Source organism: Phocoena sinus, chromosome 12 (genome assembly GCF_008692025.1).
Source record: "Phocoena sinus isolate mPhoSin1 chromosome 12, mPhoSin1.pri, whole genome shotgun sequence".
Taxonomy (NCBI): domain Eukaryota; kingdom Metazoa; phylum Chordata; class Mammalia; order Artiodactyla; family Phocoenidae; genus Phocoena; species Phocoena sinus.
The window spans coordinates 44,324,188-44,343,283 of NC_045774.1; the positions used below are offsets into that span (position 1 = coordinate 44,324,188).

General features: G+C 37.9%; 1 protein-coding gene across 1 annotated transcript in view; it reads left to right on the plus strand.

The window, feature by feature from the left end:
* FRK (fyn related Src family tyrosine kinase) overlaps positions 1-19,096 on the plus strand; it is a 94,014-nt gene that overhangs the window by 47,644 nt on the left and 27,274 nt on the right. Inside the window, exon 2 of the mRNA XM_032651193.1 lies at positions 8,059-8,180. Within this exon, the coding sequence (XP_032507084.1) occupies positions 8,059-8,180 (122 nt within the window). The remainder of the gene's footprint in view (positions 1-8,058; positions 8,181-19,096) is intronic.

Genomic DNA, 19,096 nt, shown 5'->3' on the forward strand with positions numbered 1-19,096 from the left:
TCTCTAGATATTTCTTGATTTCCCCTCTGGTTTCTTCAGTGATCTCTTGGTTATTTAGTAACGTATTGTTTGGGCTCCATGTGTTTGTGTTTTTTACATTTTTTTCCCCGTAGTTCATTTCTAATCTCATAGCGTTGTGGTCAGAAAAGATGCTTGGTAAGATTTCAGTTTTCTTAAATTTACTAAGGCTTGATTTGTGACCCAAGATGTGATCTATCCTGGAGAGTGTTCTGTGCACACTTGAGAAGAAAGTGTAATCTGCTCTTTTTGGATGGAATGTCCTATAAATATCAACTAAATCTATCTGGTCTATTGTGTCATGTAAGCTTGTGTTTCCTTATTAATTTTCTGTTTGGATGATCTGTCCATTGGTGTAAGTGAGGTGTTAAAGTCCCCCACTATTATTGTGTTACTGTCCATTTCCCCCTTTTTTTTTTTTTTTTTTGCGGTACGTGGGCCTCTCACTGCTGTGGCCTCTCCCATTGCGGAGCACAGGCTCTGGACGTGCAGGCTCAGCGGCCATGGCTCACAGGCCCAGCCGCTCTGTGGCATGTGGGATCTTCCCAGACCAGGGCACGAACCCATGTCCCCTGCATTGGCAGGTGGACTCTCAACCACTGTGCCACCAGGGAAGCCCCATTTCCTCTTTTATAGCTGTTAGCAGTTGCCTATGTATTGAGGTGCTCCTATGTTGGGTGCATATATATATATAATTGTTATATCTTCTTCTTGGATTGATCCCTTGATCATTATGTAGTGTCCTTCCTTGTCTCTTGTAATATTCTTTATTTTAAAGTCTATTTTATCTGATATGAGTATTGCTACTCCAGCTTTCTTTTGATTTCCATTTGCATGGAATATCTTTTTCTGTCCCCTTGCTTTCAGTCTGTGTGTGTCCCTAGGTCTGAAGTGGGTCTCTTGTAGACAGCATATATATGAGTCTTGTTTTTGTATCCATTCAGCAAGCCTGTGTGTTTTGGTTGGAGCATTTAATCCATTCACGTTTAAGGTAATTATCAATATGTATGTTCCTATGTCCATTTTCTTAATTGTTTTGGGTTTGTTTTTGTAGGTCCTTCTCTTCTCTTGTGTTTCTCATTTAGAGAAGTTTTTTTAGCATTTGTTGTAGAGCTGGTTTGCTGGTGCTCAATTCTCTTATTAGCTTTTGCTTTTCTGTAAAGCTTCTGATTTCTCCTTCGAATCTGAATGAGATCCTTGCCAGGTAGAGTCATCTTGGTTGTAGGTTCTTCCCTTTCATCACTTTAAGTATCATGCTGCTCCCTTCTGGCTTGTAGAGTTTCTGCTGAGAAATCAGCTGTTAACCTTATGGGAGTTCCCTTGTATGTGATTTATCCTTTTTCCCTTGCTGCTTTCAATAATTTTTCTTTGTCTTTAACTTTTACCAATTTGATTACTATGTGTCTCGGCATGTTTCTCCTTGGGTTTATCCTGTATGGGACTCGCTGCGCTTCCTGGACTTGGGTGGCCATTTCCTTTCCCATGTTAGGGAAGTTTTTGACTATAATCTCTTCAAATATTTTCTCGGGTCCTTTCTCTCTCTCTTCTCCTTCTGGAACCCCTATAATGCGAATGTTATTGTGTTTAATGTTGTCCCAGAGGTCTCTTAGGCTGTCTTTATTTCTTTGCATACTTTTTTCTTTATTCTGTTCTGCAGCAGTGAATTCCACCATTCTGTCTTCTAGGTCACTTACCCGTTCTTCTGCCTCAGTTATTCTGCTATTGATTCCTTCTAGTGTATTTTTCATTTCAGTTATTATATTGTTCATCTCTGTTTGTTCTTTAATTCTTCTAGATCTTTGTTAAACATTTCTTGCATCTTCTCGATCTTTGCCTCCTTTCTTTTTCCGAGGTCCTGGATCATCTTCACTATCATTATTCTGAATTATTTTTCTGGAAGGTTGCCTATGTCTACCGCATTTACTTGTTTTGGGGGGTTTTATCTTGTTCCTTCATCTGGTACAAAGCCCTCTGCCTTTTCATCTTGTGTCTTTCTGTGAATGTGGTTTTTGTTCCACAGGCTGCAGGATTGTAGTTCTTCTTGCTTCTGCTGTTTGCCCTCTGGTGGATCTATATTATTTAAATGTTTATATTCAGTAACACTGCATAAATTCTCATTTTTGTTTTTAAAAGACACATTGTGACTTTTTTGTAAAATAACATCCAGTTAATCACCTTATAGCTTTCGTTAGCCTTTTTGCTTTAGTAAAATGGTCTACTGCCACCTGGTGGCAGCATGACCTAGTCAAGACTGGGCAGGCAGAACAGCAAGGTTAGTACAAATACAGTTAGAGAAGTGAGATCATGTTCACATATTCACTCATGTTCTGTCTTTACCTCAAATCCGTCGTGTCTAAAACCAAATATATAATTTTTCCCTTAAATCAGTTCTCTTAAAATAGGTGCTATTTTTTTGTTTGTTTGTTTTTTTTGTTTTTTTTGTTTTTTTGTGGTAGGCGGGCCTCTCACTGTTGTGGCCTCTCCCGTTGCGGAGGACAGGCTCCGGACGCGCAGGCTCAGCGGCCATGGCTCACGGGCCCAGCCGCTCCGCGGCATGTGGGATCTTCCCAGACCGGGGCACGAACCCGCGTCCCCTGCATCGGCAGGCGGACTCCCAACCACTGCGCCACCAGGGAAGCCCAGGTGCTATTTATTAAGTGTGAATGTGGCCAGGCATCAAGCACTTTACACACATTATTTTTCTTCATCTCAAAAGAAGCCTACAGGGTAATGATTATTAGTCCCACTTACAAGTGAGGAAATCCAGGGATAACTTTCCCAGTGAGATGCTGTAACTCTTACTTGTTGTTACACTCTGCCTTCTAATGTGCTGCTGGGTACATTGTCCTCCAGTCATGCAGATTTGAAACCCTGGTGTCATGTTTGATCTTCCGTCTGTTTCACTGCTCATCTATAATCACCCATCCCATATTCCTTTGAGATTTTTCTTGTAACTATCAATTCTAACTGCCAAAATCTCTAGTCCAGATCTTTATGACATGTAGGTTTTTGTAGCATATACCTGATTGACTTCTTTCATTTTTTTGTGTATAAATAAATTGTGAAGTGATATAACTACATCTTATCGTAAACATCCAATTATAGAGAAGAATGCAGAGTAAAAAGTGAAAGTCTTTTGTCATCTATTTTGTCATCTCTCCCTAATCTCTGGAGAAGTAAGCACATATAATTTTTGGTTTGTTGGTTTTTAAAATATAAATAAAACTATAATATTCCTAGTACTCTGCAATTTACCCTTTTTCATTCAGCAGTATGTCTTGCAGATCTTTCTGTGTCCATGCTACAGAATTTACACACAATAGACACTCAAATGTTTGCAGAATGAATCTCAGATTTCAATTACATACTCCTTTCATCTAAAACAGGCAGTGTACTTTTTGCTCCATTTTCACCTAACTAAAGCATTTTTCTCCAAGGTTATAGGTTATTATGGATCTCCTCTCCTTTTTGGTTATTCTTAGTCAAGATCTCTTTCATGGCAGGTATGGCATAGTAATAAAGATTATTTTCATTAAATATCAATAAAATGTGTATGTAAGAGTATATGTAGTATCATTTTATTGGATAATTTTTACATGTAAGTGCCAAATCTAACTTATTTTCAGGTGTCTTGTGTAAATTTCCAACTTCTTTACTATTTCTGTACCTCAGTGGTTCTCAATCTTTGGTGTGCATAAGATTTACTGGGGAACTAATTATTAAAACCCAGATTTCCGGGCCCCACCTTCAGAGTTTCTGATTCACTTGGTATGACGTGAAGCCTGCACATTTCCAACAAGTTTCCGTGTGATGCTGTTGCTGATCCACATTTCGAGGATCACGATCTATAAGACTCTCCCCGGATGCTTTCTGCCTCCTAGGATATCCTGATCTCTTCTCAGCACTCACTGTTTACTGCACATAAGAACTACAGCTTAAAGAGAGCGTTGAAAATGGCTGTGGCCTGTGGACAATGAGGCTTGGGGTGTACGTGCCCTTCCAGAGTGGGACCAGCAGGGGCTCTAAAGGCAGAACTGAGGAGAATGACAGTTCTGCCCATGGCTCAAACCACAAATTAAGGAACGGTTTTCACCTGTGCAGAGGGTGGACCGAACTATCGGTTGCCCACTAGTCTGCACAGCAGCACATGCTCTAGCGATCACAGTCTATAGCAGACGCGTCATCTTTGAGTATGAAAGATGGCATTATAATGCCACTACATCCAGAAAACAACGATTTATTTTCTTCACTTCTTGATGGCAGCTCAGCCAAGTAAAATTCCAGGTATTAAGTGAGCTGATGCATCCATTCAAATAGTTACATGTATTTCATTCTTATTATCAATTCATTACTGGTGTGATTTGCCTTGTAAAGTGATTGTACAAGAATCCAGAATTCGGGGGGGTGGGGGTGGGGGTGTGATGCATTGGGCAATTGGGATTGACATGTATACACTGCTGTGTATAAAATGGATGACTAATAAGAACCTGCTGTAAAAATAAATTAATTAAATTAAATTAAAAAAAAAAGAATCCAAAATTGGTGAGACAGAAGAGAATTTAAGGAAAAAAATTCATCACACAGTTCCTCTCTGAAAATGTAGTAAAATTATTATATCTTTAATCATTTGATTTACAAAACCTGCTTGCTTATACATATATTAGGCAGAGAAAAGACATCATTTTATAAATGTGATTATCCAAAATACAAATGTAATGTATATATGTAAAGCTTATCTAATGGAGTATTTATTCTTTAGAATTATGAGATATATGAGATATAATTGTACTTCTAAGAATTTAATCTGTTAGATAAATTGTAATTCTTGTAAAGGTTTACATATTTATATTTGGACCAAACATTTTAATGATGCTGCATAATTAATGCACTAGAAATCAGGAAAATGCGTGGGGTTGATAAGTATATTCGATCCATGTTGCTCCTTTGCTTGAAATATTTGTGTGAAGAAATTTTGCCATTGCTGGAAATGGAGTCTAAAAAAAAATTGCCTGAGTATTTTAACTATTAGCTTTCACTAAGCATGCTATCCATAAAAATATCTAATGTTTTTCATGTGTTTGTTTAAACTTTATATAAATAGTATTATAAAGGTATGTATCATTCTTCAACTTCCTTTTGTCCCTCAACAATTTATTTGGTTTAACTGCCAGATAGTATTCCATTTTATATCCATAATTAAGTTTACTTATTACCCTACAATGGGCCTTTAGGTTGTTTCCAACTTTCCATGCTAGAATTCTTCAGTGAATGTGCTTGTGGTATATTTCCTTGAGCACACAGAGTATACAATCTAGAAGTGAAATTAAGTAGCATACAAATATTCAGCTTTACTAGATATTGCCAAATGTTCTCTGAATTAGTTGTATCAAATTGCATTGCCACTAGTATTATATAAAGGTTCTTATTTCATGTTTTTTCCAGTGCCTGAATGTGAGAGTTTTAAATTTTGTCCAGCCTGAAAAGTGTGAAAGTGCATTTCATTTTTTTATATTTAATATTCTTAATATTTCTAATTACTGGCAATAGACAGAGGCTGTACTTCTTTCCTTATTTTTATTAGTTATTGGGTTTTTCTTTTCTGTGATCTATCCAGTTATATACTGTGTCAGTTTTTCTACTGTGTTGTCTTTTTTTTTTAGTGATTATAGGTCTCTATATAACCTGAATACTAATCTTATCCTTGTTTATATGCTCTGCAAATACCTCCTCCAGGTCTGTGGCTTATAGTTTAATTTTATTTCATGGTAATCTTGGTGTTGCAAGTTTTTAATTATGGTGTAATAAATATTATTAATCTTTTCCCTTAAGGCTCGTATGTCTTCTTTTTCTTTTTGTCTTGTGGAAGAAAACTTCCTTAGTCTCATAGTCTCAGAAAGTTTTAGAATGTGCCTTTTACATTAGGTTTTTTTGTTTTTTTGTTTTTTTTTCTGGTACGCGGGCCTCTCACTGTTGTGGTCTCTCCCGTTGCGGAGCACAGGCTCCAGACGCGCAGGCTCAGCGGCCATGGCTCACGGGCCAGCCGCTCCGCGGCATGTGGGATCTTCCCGGACCAGGGCACGAACCCGTGTCCCCTGCATTGGCAGGTGGACTCTCAACCACTGCGCCACCAGGGAAGCCCTTACATTAGGTTTTTAATCTATGTAAAATTGTTGTGTATGCTATAGGTAGCAGCAATTAATTTTTTTATATGGATTATGATTGGTACCAGCATCATTTATTGACTAATCCATCCTTTCATCACTAATTTGTATGTTTGGGTCTGTTTGAGTTTTTTATTATGTTCCATTATTCTATTGATATTTACTTATTTCTGCAATAGTGGAAAACATACGTTTCTATTTTTCTGTGAATTCATTCCATGGCCACCTTGGAATGTTTCCAAGTCTTTTAAAATTTCATTTGGACAAACAATAGCCTATGGACATTAATTTGGTTCCTGATATTGAATCAATATGGTAGTCATTAGTGTAGTCTACCAAATGTTTCCAGTTTTCTGCCTTCAGGGAAATAGTAGGATTGCATTTTCTACTCTCTTTGGATTTAGTATGAACATACAACGTATTTCTCAGTAGGCTCATTCTTGAGCAGAAGCTTTAAATAGAAACTCCAGGAACCAGCCTGTGATTTGCCACATTTTCCAATCCAGCCTGCCTAGTCAATCGTGGAGGCATGGCGATGGAAATTCTTTGGTGGACATAGAGATGGACATGGCACAGATGACCTTCAGTGGACGTGCAGTTGAGTGAAAAACAAATCTTTGTTGTCTTAAACCACTGAGGTTTTTGGAGTTGTTCATTGTTCCAACATAATCTGGCATTTCCTGGATAATATAGTTAATATTGTGTAATTTGCAATTTGACGATTGGGAAAATGGTAAACAAACATCTTACTTTTGTTAGAAGGTAATTATATTTTAATGTCTCTTTTTTTAAAATTTCTTCCCCTCTTCCTTCCAATTGTGTCACCCTTAGTGCACTCATATTCCCCAATACCCATGACCTGTCAAACCAATTGGAACCAATTTTTGAGGGCCTCTCCCAGCCTGCAATTTCTCACCTGGCCTGTATTTCTTCCCTCAAGCCTACATTTCTTCTCTTTGAGTGTTTACATTTTTAAAAATGATGCCTAGAAAGATAAATGTTTTACCTGAAGTCTTTAATGATAAAGATCGACGTTATGACCCTAGAGTGAAAGGTCATTAACGCAAAGCTGGCTGTCTCAGTTTCCTCTTATTATCACATTAGTGTCTGCTGACTTGATATATGTTTTAAACTGGTTCTGATATTAAAATCCATAATTCTTTGTTGGGGTTGATCACATTCACATTTACTGACTCTTGTAGTTCTGGAATGTTAAGGATAAGAGTGTAAAGATGAGAAGTGGAGGGGACACTAAGAAGATACATCCCAGGCAGAAGTATCTTTTTCACATAATCTCTCCACTGATGAAAATTTCCTTTTAAACATGCAAAACCATCTTATATTATGGGGGTCAGGGGAGTTGGACAGTGATGGAGGGGAGAAAGATGGGAATTAAAACCCAGAGAACTACATTTTTACTGTTCACACTTTGATGTGAAATATATGAATCCCTGGATTGGAATGTTTGCCTCCTAACACCTAGAAGGTGTTAGGAGAGGCAGTGGACAGTCTGATGGTGATGTGAATAGTTTTAGAGCGCGCAACATGGCAAACTTACCGTGTGGTGGGCCTGCCCTAGAAGCTTTGGATTTGACAGGAGAACACAGGGTTTCTCAGACAGAATGCAGGTGTGAGAAGACATGTGGTAGCAGAGGCATCAGCTAAATTCCTATTTTGTAATATATTAAAGACTCCTGGTGAGTGTTGCAGACATCCAGAAAAATCATGTCAAGTATCAAAAACTACCTTTTATACCTGTTATAGTTTCACTAAAGAGTATAAGCCCTTCTGATATTGGAACTTTCTTGCCAAACTTCTTGCTCCTTAAAAAAAATGAATGTTGACTGGTTAATTAAAGTTTATATCTCTCTCTTTTTAGGTGGTTCTTTGGAGCAATCAAGAGGGCAGATGCTGAAAAACAACTATTATATTCAGAAAATCAGACAGGTGCTTTTCTAATCAGAGAAAGTGAAAGTCAGAAAGGCAACTTCTCCCTTTCAGGTATGGGCATTGTTCTGTGTGATTTAAATGTGGATTTGAGAGTCTGTAGTCATGAACCTTCTGTGTGAACATGGACATGTTAATTTTAAATTTGCCTTATCTGTTATCTTCACAATAGTACCAAAATTAAATCTATTGAACTACTCAAGAGTAATGTAAAAATTAGCAAAACAATTTCTGTCTGTGGCTAGATGTGACTATAAATGTTTCAAATACACACACTCTAGGTATGAGATGAAAAATATATGGATCTGCCTGTGTTTTCTCACGTTTGCATTACCTAGGAGCCTATCCATTTAGGGAAATGATAAGCAAGAAGCAAAGTCTAAACTGTTGTCAAAATTGATCTTGCCATAATACCCATTTTTTTTTCTTTTTGCATTTCATTTGTCTTTGCCTGGTAAATAGAAAATGAATTGAAATGCTGAATGCAAATGTGCTTAATTAACCAATGACATGTAACATTTGGTCAAATGTAGTTTTCCAGCTGAGAGTCAAGTGCATGTTTACAATACCCTAGGAAAGAAAAAGCACAGGAGACCTGAGAATTATCTTTAAGTGTTACAGGTGCTTCTATATTAGGTAGTCATTAGTTAGTCAAAAACTAGATTAAATGTTTTTGATTCTAGCATTAAAAATATAGAAGTAGAATATTTCCATGAGGAAAACAAAGAAAAAGTAGAATTAACTGAGTCATATCTTTGAATAATTCCCAGGCTACAGTGACTATGCTGAACACTTTCTTAGTAGAATATTACGGAGCAAAACAGCTTTACAGGCTTAGAACAAAATTACAAGGATATTGGCTGTTATGTGCCGAGAATACTGTAATGCTTGCTTATGGGTTTAGCAAGCTTTGTAGGCCCTACTTGGAGACTAGCATAACATTATAGATTCCTTTTCAGTGAAGTCAGACCATTTAGAGTCTTTCAAACAAATTATCTGATTGCTGTGTATTCACTAGGGGACAAAGTAAATGCAGACCATTATGTCCTACTGAAAGGATAATTTTCTTATTAGCCAGAAGGAGGACTATACAGGAGAAAAATGGAAAGAAAAGGGTCTTCGATATAATCTACATTAAAATGAACAAACAAGTGTACAACCCAATTGCTGACTGTTGATTACCACTAAGGATCTTCAGGTATACCAGTCATGGATTTATTTCTCAGGGCAGTTGTCTCCTAATCAGTCCGAATGAATGGTCTTCAATTTTGCTGACAGCTATGCTGCTAAAGGAAGGCAAATAATATCCCTTTTCTATCTCTGTCTTTCCCACGTGAGTTTTCCTTAGAAGTATTGTCTTTATTCCTCAGGCGACAGTGGCTTGCAGCTGTCAGAGAAGCGCTTCATGAGGGGGGCATGATTTATTGATGCTGCCAGAAACAGCAGCCCAAGGTTGGGGTGGGTGCTAATTGGCTTGTTGTGATCCTTGCCTGGCTGTCAGCTCTTGTGAGGTCTGAGTAGAGAGTTGGGGAGAGAGTTAGGGCTATGACACCTCTCATAACGGCAAGACACTAATTAGCTGTGAATTACAGCAGTGCTTTTGGATATTAGGTATTATACGTGGTAGCCAGAGAATCCATCTTCATTAGATGCGTGACAGGTAGTTTTAGGGGCTTTACTGTTATTTGTCATTGGTAGAGAATTGTTTTTCTGATGAAAAATATAAAATTCTGACTGCATGTCAACTAGTTTGGCTATTTCTTGACTTCAGTCAATTACTTTAAAGGAAATTATTATTGTTATTGCCATTAATATAAATTTGATGTTTGGCGTTCCATAAGCATTTATATTGTTGCTTAAAGTACACTTTCGGAAAAAGACACCTTGAGGGATAAAACTGAATTTCAGGGGAGTGTTTTCAGAAAGGATTTTGCATTGCACATTGTAATTTTACTTTAGGCAGCTCTGCATAGGAAAATCTCCAGAGTAGTAGAGGGAATTCCAGATTCATCCTCAGCGAAAGCTTTTTAAGAGCGAATGATAATAGATTTAAGATAGTTGAAAAATGACAGAGGACATGAGGCAAAAAAGTTCATCAGCAGTGTTCAGGGTGATGCATCTAGTAGCTGATATCATTTCTTTATATACTGTCTATTTCTTGAACAAATATTTGAGTGCCTAGTCTGTGCCAGGCTTCTGCTAGGTCTAGGGCAGCAAGGAGAGTGAGGCACAGTCCCTGGCCCCAGTCTCCAGGAGGGTGATAACACAGCTGTCTGGTGAGACAAGAGGGGGCAGGGGCCAAGTCTCAGAGAGGAGTTAGGAAGGTTTCACAGAGGAGGCAGCACTTGTGCTCAGTGTGTGTCACAAGGTAGCCGCGTGGGAAGGATTATTCCCGGCAAAGCAAATGCACAGAGTGGAGGGTAGGGAGTGGGGAGGACAGTGCAGGTGTGTGTGTGTGTGCACGTGTGTGTAGATGGGGAGCAGAGGTGGAAGAGAGGAGGAATGGCCAAAAATGAGTCTGGAAAGGAAAGTTGGAACTAGACTGTTCAGGGCCTTGTATACCATGCTGAGGAATTTGGAGCTTTTTCTACAGGTCCAAATATAGAGGGAAGTTTTAGGCAGAAAGTGACTCGGTCTGACCTTTGATGACAGAGTGGAGAACAGAACGGATGAAAGATTTATAGGTAATAGACTGGGGAGAAGTGACGGGGCAAACACAGAGGCATCACTTGCTGCTGTCTGAAATCACAGGTGTGAGACAGAAGTCAGTCAGTGTTCCGCGGAGTAGGGCCAGGGAACCTACACTCAGCTGGCTGCACTAATGCTCCTCAGTCCCCAGAAGCCTCACGGCCCCTCTGTGGCTCTCCTTTTTTTATGGGGCAAGTGTGGGAATGGCCTTAGGACTCTCGATAGCAGTCTTTGCTTTAGTGCTAAGAAGTGAGTTTGGACACCAACTATTTGCAGGGTGGTTTGAAAAGCCCAGCACCTCTGGACTTTGGCACCATGCGAAATTGCAGCTTCTCTTTTGTAGAAAAGGAAACCATAGGGCCTGTTGAAAGTTGAATTCAGATGCAGTCCTTCTTGCTGGCCATAGGGGGCGATGGTGGGACAGGCCCAGTGGACCCATTACCATGCCATCTAGAAAGAGCTCCTGGGGCTCTTTGCTAGAGAGTCTTGTTTATCTCCACAGGTGATGGCTTGATCCAGGGCAGTTTTGGCAAATAGAGGGTAGGGCATGGGGGTGAGAAATATTTAGAAGATAGAGCCAACAGGAATTGGTAGTTGATCAGAAATGGGGTAAAATAAGAGAGAATGCAGAATCTAGGATGACTTGCAGATCTCTGACTTGAGTGATTGGGGGATAGTGGTCAACTGAGCCAAGATGAGGTCCATGGGAGGAGATACTTACAGGAAGAGAGAAGAGGGGACCAAAGGAATTAAGTTCAGAGGTGTTTGAAGTAATTGCAGGAGGACATACAAGGGGCCATTGTCTCTTTTTTGACTTTTGTCTGCTGATTTTGAGCTGAGAACTCACTGTGATACATCTCCATTACAGTGAACATGTAGGTCCCATGGAACGTGCAGAACTTTTATAATAGTACTTTGTGATTGCTATGAAGTCTGTTCTTGAGAATATAGGTAGGTCTCTGTAGCAACATAAAATTTTAAAATAAATATACTAGAATTTTTAGAACCAAATAAATGTTTTATCCTTCAAAAGAATAGACTGCTGTTGTTCAAAGTATTGCACAAATGGTAGAACTTCCTTTACAGAAAGATATCACTTTATGTTAAAGGCCTTAGCTGGGCAATTATATGTTCATTAAGTGCAGCTTTGATACTTGGAATTGACCAGAATTATCTGAAGCCACTTTCTGAATAATATGGATGATTAACCCGAGCGAAACCATGGACTTGTAGCTTTGTAAATATTTCTGCATGCCTTATAAGTTAATTCTGAAGGCAATTCAAAAAGTAATGAGAATAACAGCAGCTTCATTAGGGAAGATGTGTATCTGTTCATGTTGACCTTGTGTGTATCCTTCATGTTGAACTTACATATTCAAAGAGTCTTTTATATTTATGAGTAACTCTTTCACTGTAGGTAAAAGTGTGCTTCTCAAACTAGGTTATACAGTCCTTGAGCCGAAGCAACATACTTTTATTGCTTCTGTTTCATGCTTCTTCTCTATCTCCATAGTTTCTAGTACAGTTTGTAAAGACAGTAGATGCTCAAACACTCACCTCTTTACCCTGTCATCTACCAAGAGCGAAGATAAGCAAGGCCATTGTCATATTCTTAAACCTCTGAAGTCTGGACCATGTAAGATCACAAATAATCCTCTTCATTGCTGTGTTTCAGACTTATTTTAGAAAGACAATTTCTCACCTTAACAGGTTAGTTGTTTCCAGGTGACAAGACTTTTGTAGAGGAGACAAGATTGGAAAAGGATGTCACTTGCATTGTGGCCCTGTCTCTCTCCGCCTGGCACAGGGTTCAGACCCAAACTCACTTTCCACCAGCCACTGAGATACCATTATTGCTCCCAAACTTTTTTAAGACCTGCTGATTCATTCTAATCTGATGCTGACCAATGGCAAAAGGCTGTGTGTTTCATTGTCAGTCCTCTGAGCCTCCATGTATTCTTCATTTAAAATTAATGTGGACATAGTGGCCATAAGAGTGTGTCAGGAATTCTATTACTATTAACCATGGATGTAAATACAATTGTATATCCCAAGGAGGGGCAAGTATTAAGTGGTTGGAAAAAATTGCCCCTTGAATTTATTATGCAATGAAATGTCTATGGATTCTGGGAGCGTTTTGATATTGGTTAGAGATGATGTTTTGCTCTTTAAAAAATACACAAGCTGCAGAAAGAAATTTTTGTTAATAACTCCAGTACCTCATATAAAATGTATTGAATTTTAAACATGTCGGTGCCATCTTAGAAAATGCCTTTTAATTAAAGTCATAATTTAGTTGTGTTCAACTTAATTACAAATATAATTGCCTATAATAGCAAGTGGCTTTTTGGGTCAGTTATCGTATATTCTGCCTTTTCTTAATGTTACTACTGATAAATTATATTCAGATGTTTTAAATACTCTATAAAGTTAAATTAACATTTTATTATGTAGTACATATATCTGTGTTTGTGTGTGTACACAAACATACACACACAGATGCACAGGCAAAGAACTTTTTTCTCCAGGGCTCTGCTCATGGAGAAATCTTCTATTTTATTGAAAATCCATGGCTAGCATTTCTAGAAGTTGCAGTATTCTTTAGGGTGCTTGCATTGTTTTTTCTTTTGTTTCTCTGTGAACACCACATGTTGGCTCATCTAAGTTTTCTCTTCTCTTCTGCTTACCTTATTTTGTTTATTAAAAATATCTTTTCTGTATGAGTAGTTTGAGCTATTTGGAGGCAAGCACAACAAAGAACTGATGCATATTATTGCCCTTTGAATGTAACTTTATAGTAATCAATTCCAGATATTAAATAAATGAGAAGTTGATAAGTCATGTGGAGGTTGGTGAAATTGCTACCTTTTCATACTTCATGACATATTCCATTCTCTTAGTTTTTTTCATTTTATTGGCTGCCAAATTAAATTGATCCTTTATTTACATTTTGTCCAATGTTGTACTTCAAATGAAGATAGCAGCTAGCTAACAATCATTTAAGTTAGCATCCCCTTGAATAGAAATTCAAGAATATACATAAGAGATACAGAATCAGAGTGGCCCTGTAAACTGAGTCTATCAATCAGTGATTTGTTAGACTCTAGGTAAATATTCTCCCAACTTCAGTGTGAATACAGGTGAACTGACATATAGGAGCAGACTTTGACTTTTGCATCGGTCAGGGCTAGTCATAAAGAAGGTGCGAGGATGCTTTGACCCCTGCTCAGTGTGTGCTCCTATCTTAGAAAGGCAGGACGTGCAGATACCAGGAAACCAGGCAACCACTGTTTTGGAACCGACTTAGTGATTTTGGTCTTCCCTGGGCATCTGTGCATAGCCTCCCCCCACCCTGCCTTTTCCTCATCCAAGTGGAACAGAAGCTTCCAGCACAGTAAATGTTATAAGGGCAGAAGATGACAGATGATGACTGTGTGTTGCAAATTAGGTGACGTTAACCTTAAAGAAAGAAGGAAATAAGAACTCTGTTCTCCTGTGATTGTGTTTTTCATACATTCTTCTGGTTAAACAAACAACTCAGCATTGCTGCCTTACTTTGGGCTGCTATAACAAAATACCACAGACTGGGTGGCTTAAACAACAAATATTTATTTCTCACAGTTCTGGAGTCTGCAAGTCCTAGATCAAGGTGCCAGCAGATTTGATATCGGTGAGGGCTCTCTTCCTGATCTGCCTTCTTGTTGTATCCTCACATGGCAGAGAGAGAGAGAGAGAAAGAGCGCTCTGGTCTCTTTCTCTTCTTATAAGGGCACTAATCCCATGATGAGGATTTCACCCCCATGACCTCATCTTAATTACCTCCCAAAGACCCACCTCTTAATGCCATCACATGGGAGATTAGGGCTTCGACATATGAATTTGAAGGGAAAACATTCAGTCCATAGCAATTACAAAGGACTGGATTCTATTTCTTATGGCAGGCATGCCAAGTGAGTAGGAGAATATCCACCATTCCTCCAGCAAAGCCACAGGAGCTGAACATTTGCTAGACATCGGAAGTATGTTTAGAGGCTTGGTGTGTTAGCAGCCCTGCTGTGCGTGTGCTAAGAGAAGGAAATGTACACTCATCTAAGTGGATGGAAAGGAGGACCAGTTGCATATGTTTTTCTCCTGAGCATCAAATTTCTTTGCATTCAAGGATGAGTATAATAAAAACAAAAGCCATGAGATTCTGGATGCTCAATAACAAAATTTTCCAACTTATGTTCTAGAACAGGAATTCTTTGGTAAGTCAAAAGCGTTCCATAGGACAGAGGGTTCAGGAATTAAATACATTTGAAGAACACCTCATATTATATCTTCTCTGCCCTGACTCAACAAAAGCACATTACAGTCTCAGAAGTCCTACAGCCAAGAAAGTTAGCTTTTCAACCCAGAGTTTTCCAAATTACTTGATCATAGAACCATTTCTTCTTCTCTCAAACATGATTTGGGAAAAAATAATTGTATAATAGTTGATAAACAATAACCTGAAGACGTAGAGAAAACTCATTTTTTGAGACATATTCACTAAAAGGAACAGAAGAAAAAAATTGAAAGCATTTGATTTGAAACTATAAAATACAAGAAAACACAAACTCTATAAAATTAGGCATCAAAAGGGGCATGAAAAGGCAATAGATGGGAGATAGGAAGCAGAAAAATTGTCACTTTAGGGATGTAAAGAGCAGACTTGAGATGCTGTCTAGAGAGAGAAGAGAAATCAATGAAAATATATAAGGGTAGATCATGCACAAACAGGAGACATTTCTTTGACATTTACTAGAATAATTAAATGGAAGCAACAGCTAAATATGTAGCAGAAGAAAACTTTCCTGAGTTAAAAAAAAATCTGTGCTTGTAGATTAAAAGTACTCCTAGTTGTTCTAAGTAGCATAAATGAGAAGATACATACCTAGGGTATCTTTTCAAAATACTTTAATATCAGGCATAAAGGAAAAATTCTCTGAGCATCCAGGAAAAAAAAAAATTACAAAACAATTCCACACCATTAAATACCAAAACTCAATATAAACATATAGAGTCTTTGTTTCTCCCTAACTTTATTGATAAAGTTGAAAAGATAACTATGTCCTTTCACCTAAATTCATCAATTGTTAACACATGGTGACGTTTACTTTCCATCATTCACATATCTATATATGTCTCATATATGTAACATATATGTAAGTTGCAGGTATTATGTCACTTCACCTTTAAAAGCTTTAGTATTAGTATGTATGTCCCAGGAATAAGGACCCTCTCTTACATTATTACAACCCCATTATTAACCCCCCAAATTTTCACACTAATGCAATAATATTATCTACCATAGAGTACATACTCAAATGTCTCCAAATGTCCTTGCTAGCCCTTTGTTTATTTATTTGCTTTTTGATACAATAAAGGATTATGCATTGCATTTGGTTCTGTACACAAAAAGTCAATTTTCAAAAATATTGGCAAGAATATTTTGAATTATTTTTTAACCATTCATGTATTCATTGATTCATTCATTCACCCGTTCATCATAGAACTTTCATTTGTGTTTGCTATATGGCATGATTGTGTAAACAACTAAGCAGTTCACACTATAACGTGCACTTGATTATTATGCATATAAGGCACTAATATGCAAAGTACTTTAAGAATCCAGAAAAGAGAACAGTTGATTTCTGAAATGGATTAAAAAAGGAGGGCATTACAGGGAAATGAGACAACAGTCAACACTATACCAAATAGTGAGTAAGAGTAAATGGAAAATAGCATGCATAAAACTTATTTTTCTCTTTAGATAATGTTCAGTCTTAAGAATCTTTCTTCCTTTGAAAAATCAGGTGATGCTCCTTAGATTAAAAATAAATCATTTTCTGTGATGCACTTTTGAACCCTTTAAAAAATAAAATGGAGATCTGTAAATTGTTCATCCATTGCCACCAGTATGCTTTAATAACTAACAAGGTGCTAGATTGTATGTATTATAAGTGCAATCATGATAAATTCAATGTGGGTTATATTTTTGGATAGCAAGACATTGCCAGACCTGAGGTACCCGACCAGTTCTCTCTGGGTCTTGGGCTTTGATAATATATAAATTTAATGATCTCAAACTGGGAAAAGGGGGAAGGATTAAAAGCAGAGTTGAGCAGTGGAATACAAAAGGAGGCATAGATAAGGAAGAACATTTGAGGCATGGTGCTGAATTTTGGGTTGAACAGAAAACTAAGACATCTCCGCTCTGGAAATGAAAGTCAGAGACCAGCAGGCCTTCCAGTTCCTCCTCCTTACCACCAGGCTTGAGCAATTTAGTCCATTTTATACTTCAGGGAAATAATAACTAAATAAAGGTTTATATTTCAAGGTTACCTGATTCTTAAAGTATCTAAGCAATTTCTTTTTGTTACTCTAAGTGGCAAATACGTGTTATTGAAAAAAATTGTAAAATTAAGCTTAACCAGAATATTTCACATGGTGTTTATACAAACAGGGACATTGTCTGCAATGCTGAATGCTATATGTGTACCTTTATTTTAAAACCAAAACACCATACTGGCTTCTGCTTTCTGCTCCCCACTCTACAACTGCAGCTACTGAGGGCTTTCAGTCAAACATGTGCCCCCTCTTGTGGCGTGTCAAGAAATAGCATGCCATCATGGAAACAATGCAGTAGTTTAGATTGTCTGTTTTCATGACCCATTAATTTATAGGAAGGGGAAGAATATCTGATTTTAGTTGAAAAGAAGTTTATAATTTTAAAATACCTCTAGCAACTTGCACTATAAATATTAAAAACATCTGACTGGCAGTAATCTTACTTTATTAATGTCAAAAAATTGACCAGGGTTTACATTTTTCTTAATGATTCAGGTATCTAGTTTCTTTGTAGTGAAAGTTACATAAGATGTGTTCATAGTGTAAAAAGTGAATGAAATAAATACAGTCCAATTTAATAAAAGAGTAGCTCTAATTTTAAGCTGTGTATTTAAAATGATATATGTATATTAGCTACTTTCTATTTGTCAGCATTGCATGTATCATGAAGTCATTTCTAATGCATTTTAGAAATGTGCTTTGCATTAAGCTATTAGGCGCTTTGGCACAGGGATTACAATTTAAGAAAGTATTCTGTTGTCTTAAAAGCCTATGCCTGGCAGAGACTAAATTTATTTCCTTATTTGTTTCAGCAGGGCAGGGACTTTCCTTAAATCCTCTCTCATAGCTATCTCCCTTTCACCTGCAGATGCTTTAAAAATGGTTTTGCTAGAAATAAAATATGCAGGAAGCAAAAACATAAAAGGAAAGAAGCAAAAATTATTTTCCTATTTTCATATAATTTTAGTAAGCATCATTTTCTGTATATCCCTTATGTGTATAATCCTGAACAAAATGATGATCCAGGCCTTAAAGAACTTGGGATTCATTCATTCATTCATCAAATACTTATTTAATGCATACTATGTGCAGTTGGTATTCAGAAGGCTGGGCTACAGTGGTAAATAAGACAGTCCCTGACCTCATGAAGTGTGTATTCTAGTTGGCAGTGGAGGGGAGATGCCAACTAAATAGAAAAGACACACTCGTATAGGAAAGATATCTACTTATTTGTTGTGTCTCTGGTTTTTACAAGACTAAGCAAATAGTGGAAATCAAGGAAAGCATTTTGATTTTCTTTCTTTTTTTTTATTTATTTTTTGGCTGCATTGGGTCTTCTTTGCTACGCACGGGCTTTCTCTACTTGCGACGAGCGGGGGCTACTCTTCGTTGAGGTGCGCAACCTTCTTTCTCATTGTGGTGTCTTCTCTTGTTGCGGAGCACGGGGTCTAGGTGCACGGGCTTCAGTAGTTGTGGCACTCGGGCTCAGTAGTTGTGGTTCATGGGCTCTAGAGCACAGGCTCAGTAGTTGTGGCGCACAGGATTTGTTGCTCCGTGACATGTGGGATCTTCCTGGACCAGGGATCGAACCTGTGTCCCCTTCATTGGCAGGCAGATTCTTACCCAATGCGCCACCAGAGAAGTCCCACACTTTAATTTTCTATACAGACTAATGATAGGTTGGAGTAGAGATGAGGATTGCTTTCTTACATTGGAAATTTGAGAGAAATCTGGAAGCAGAATATTATGCTAAGATTATCTCGGTTGGGAAGATGAGGTCATCATAGTGTCAGTTGGATTCTCCCATTAAACAGTAATAAACTCTGCAGCCTGGGTATGGCACTCTCCTTGGAAGGGCGAGGGGGGAAGGGGAGGACGTACTGTTCAGACTCTTTAAAGCTTCTGCTAGG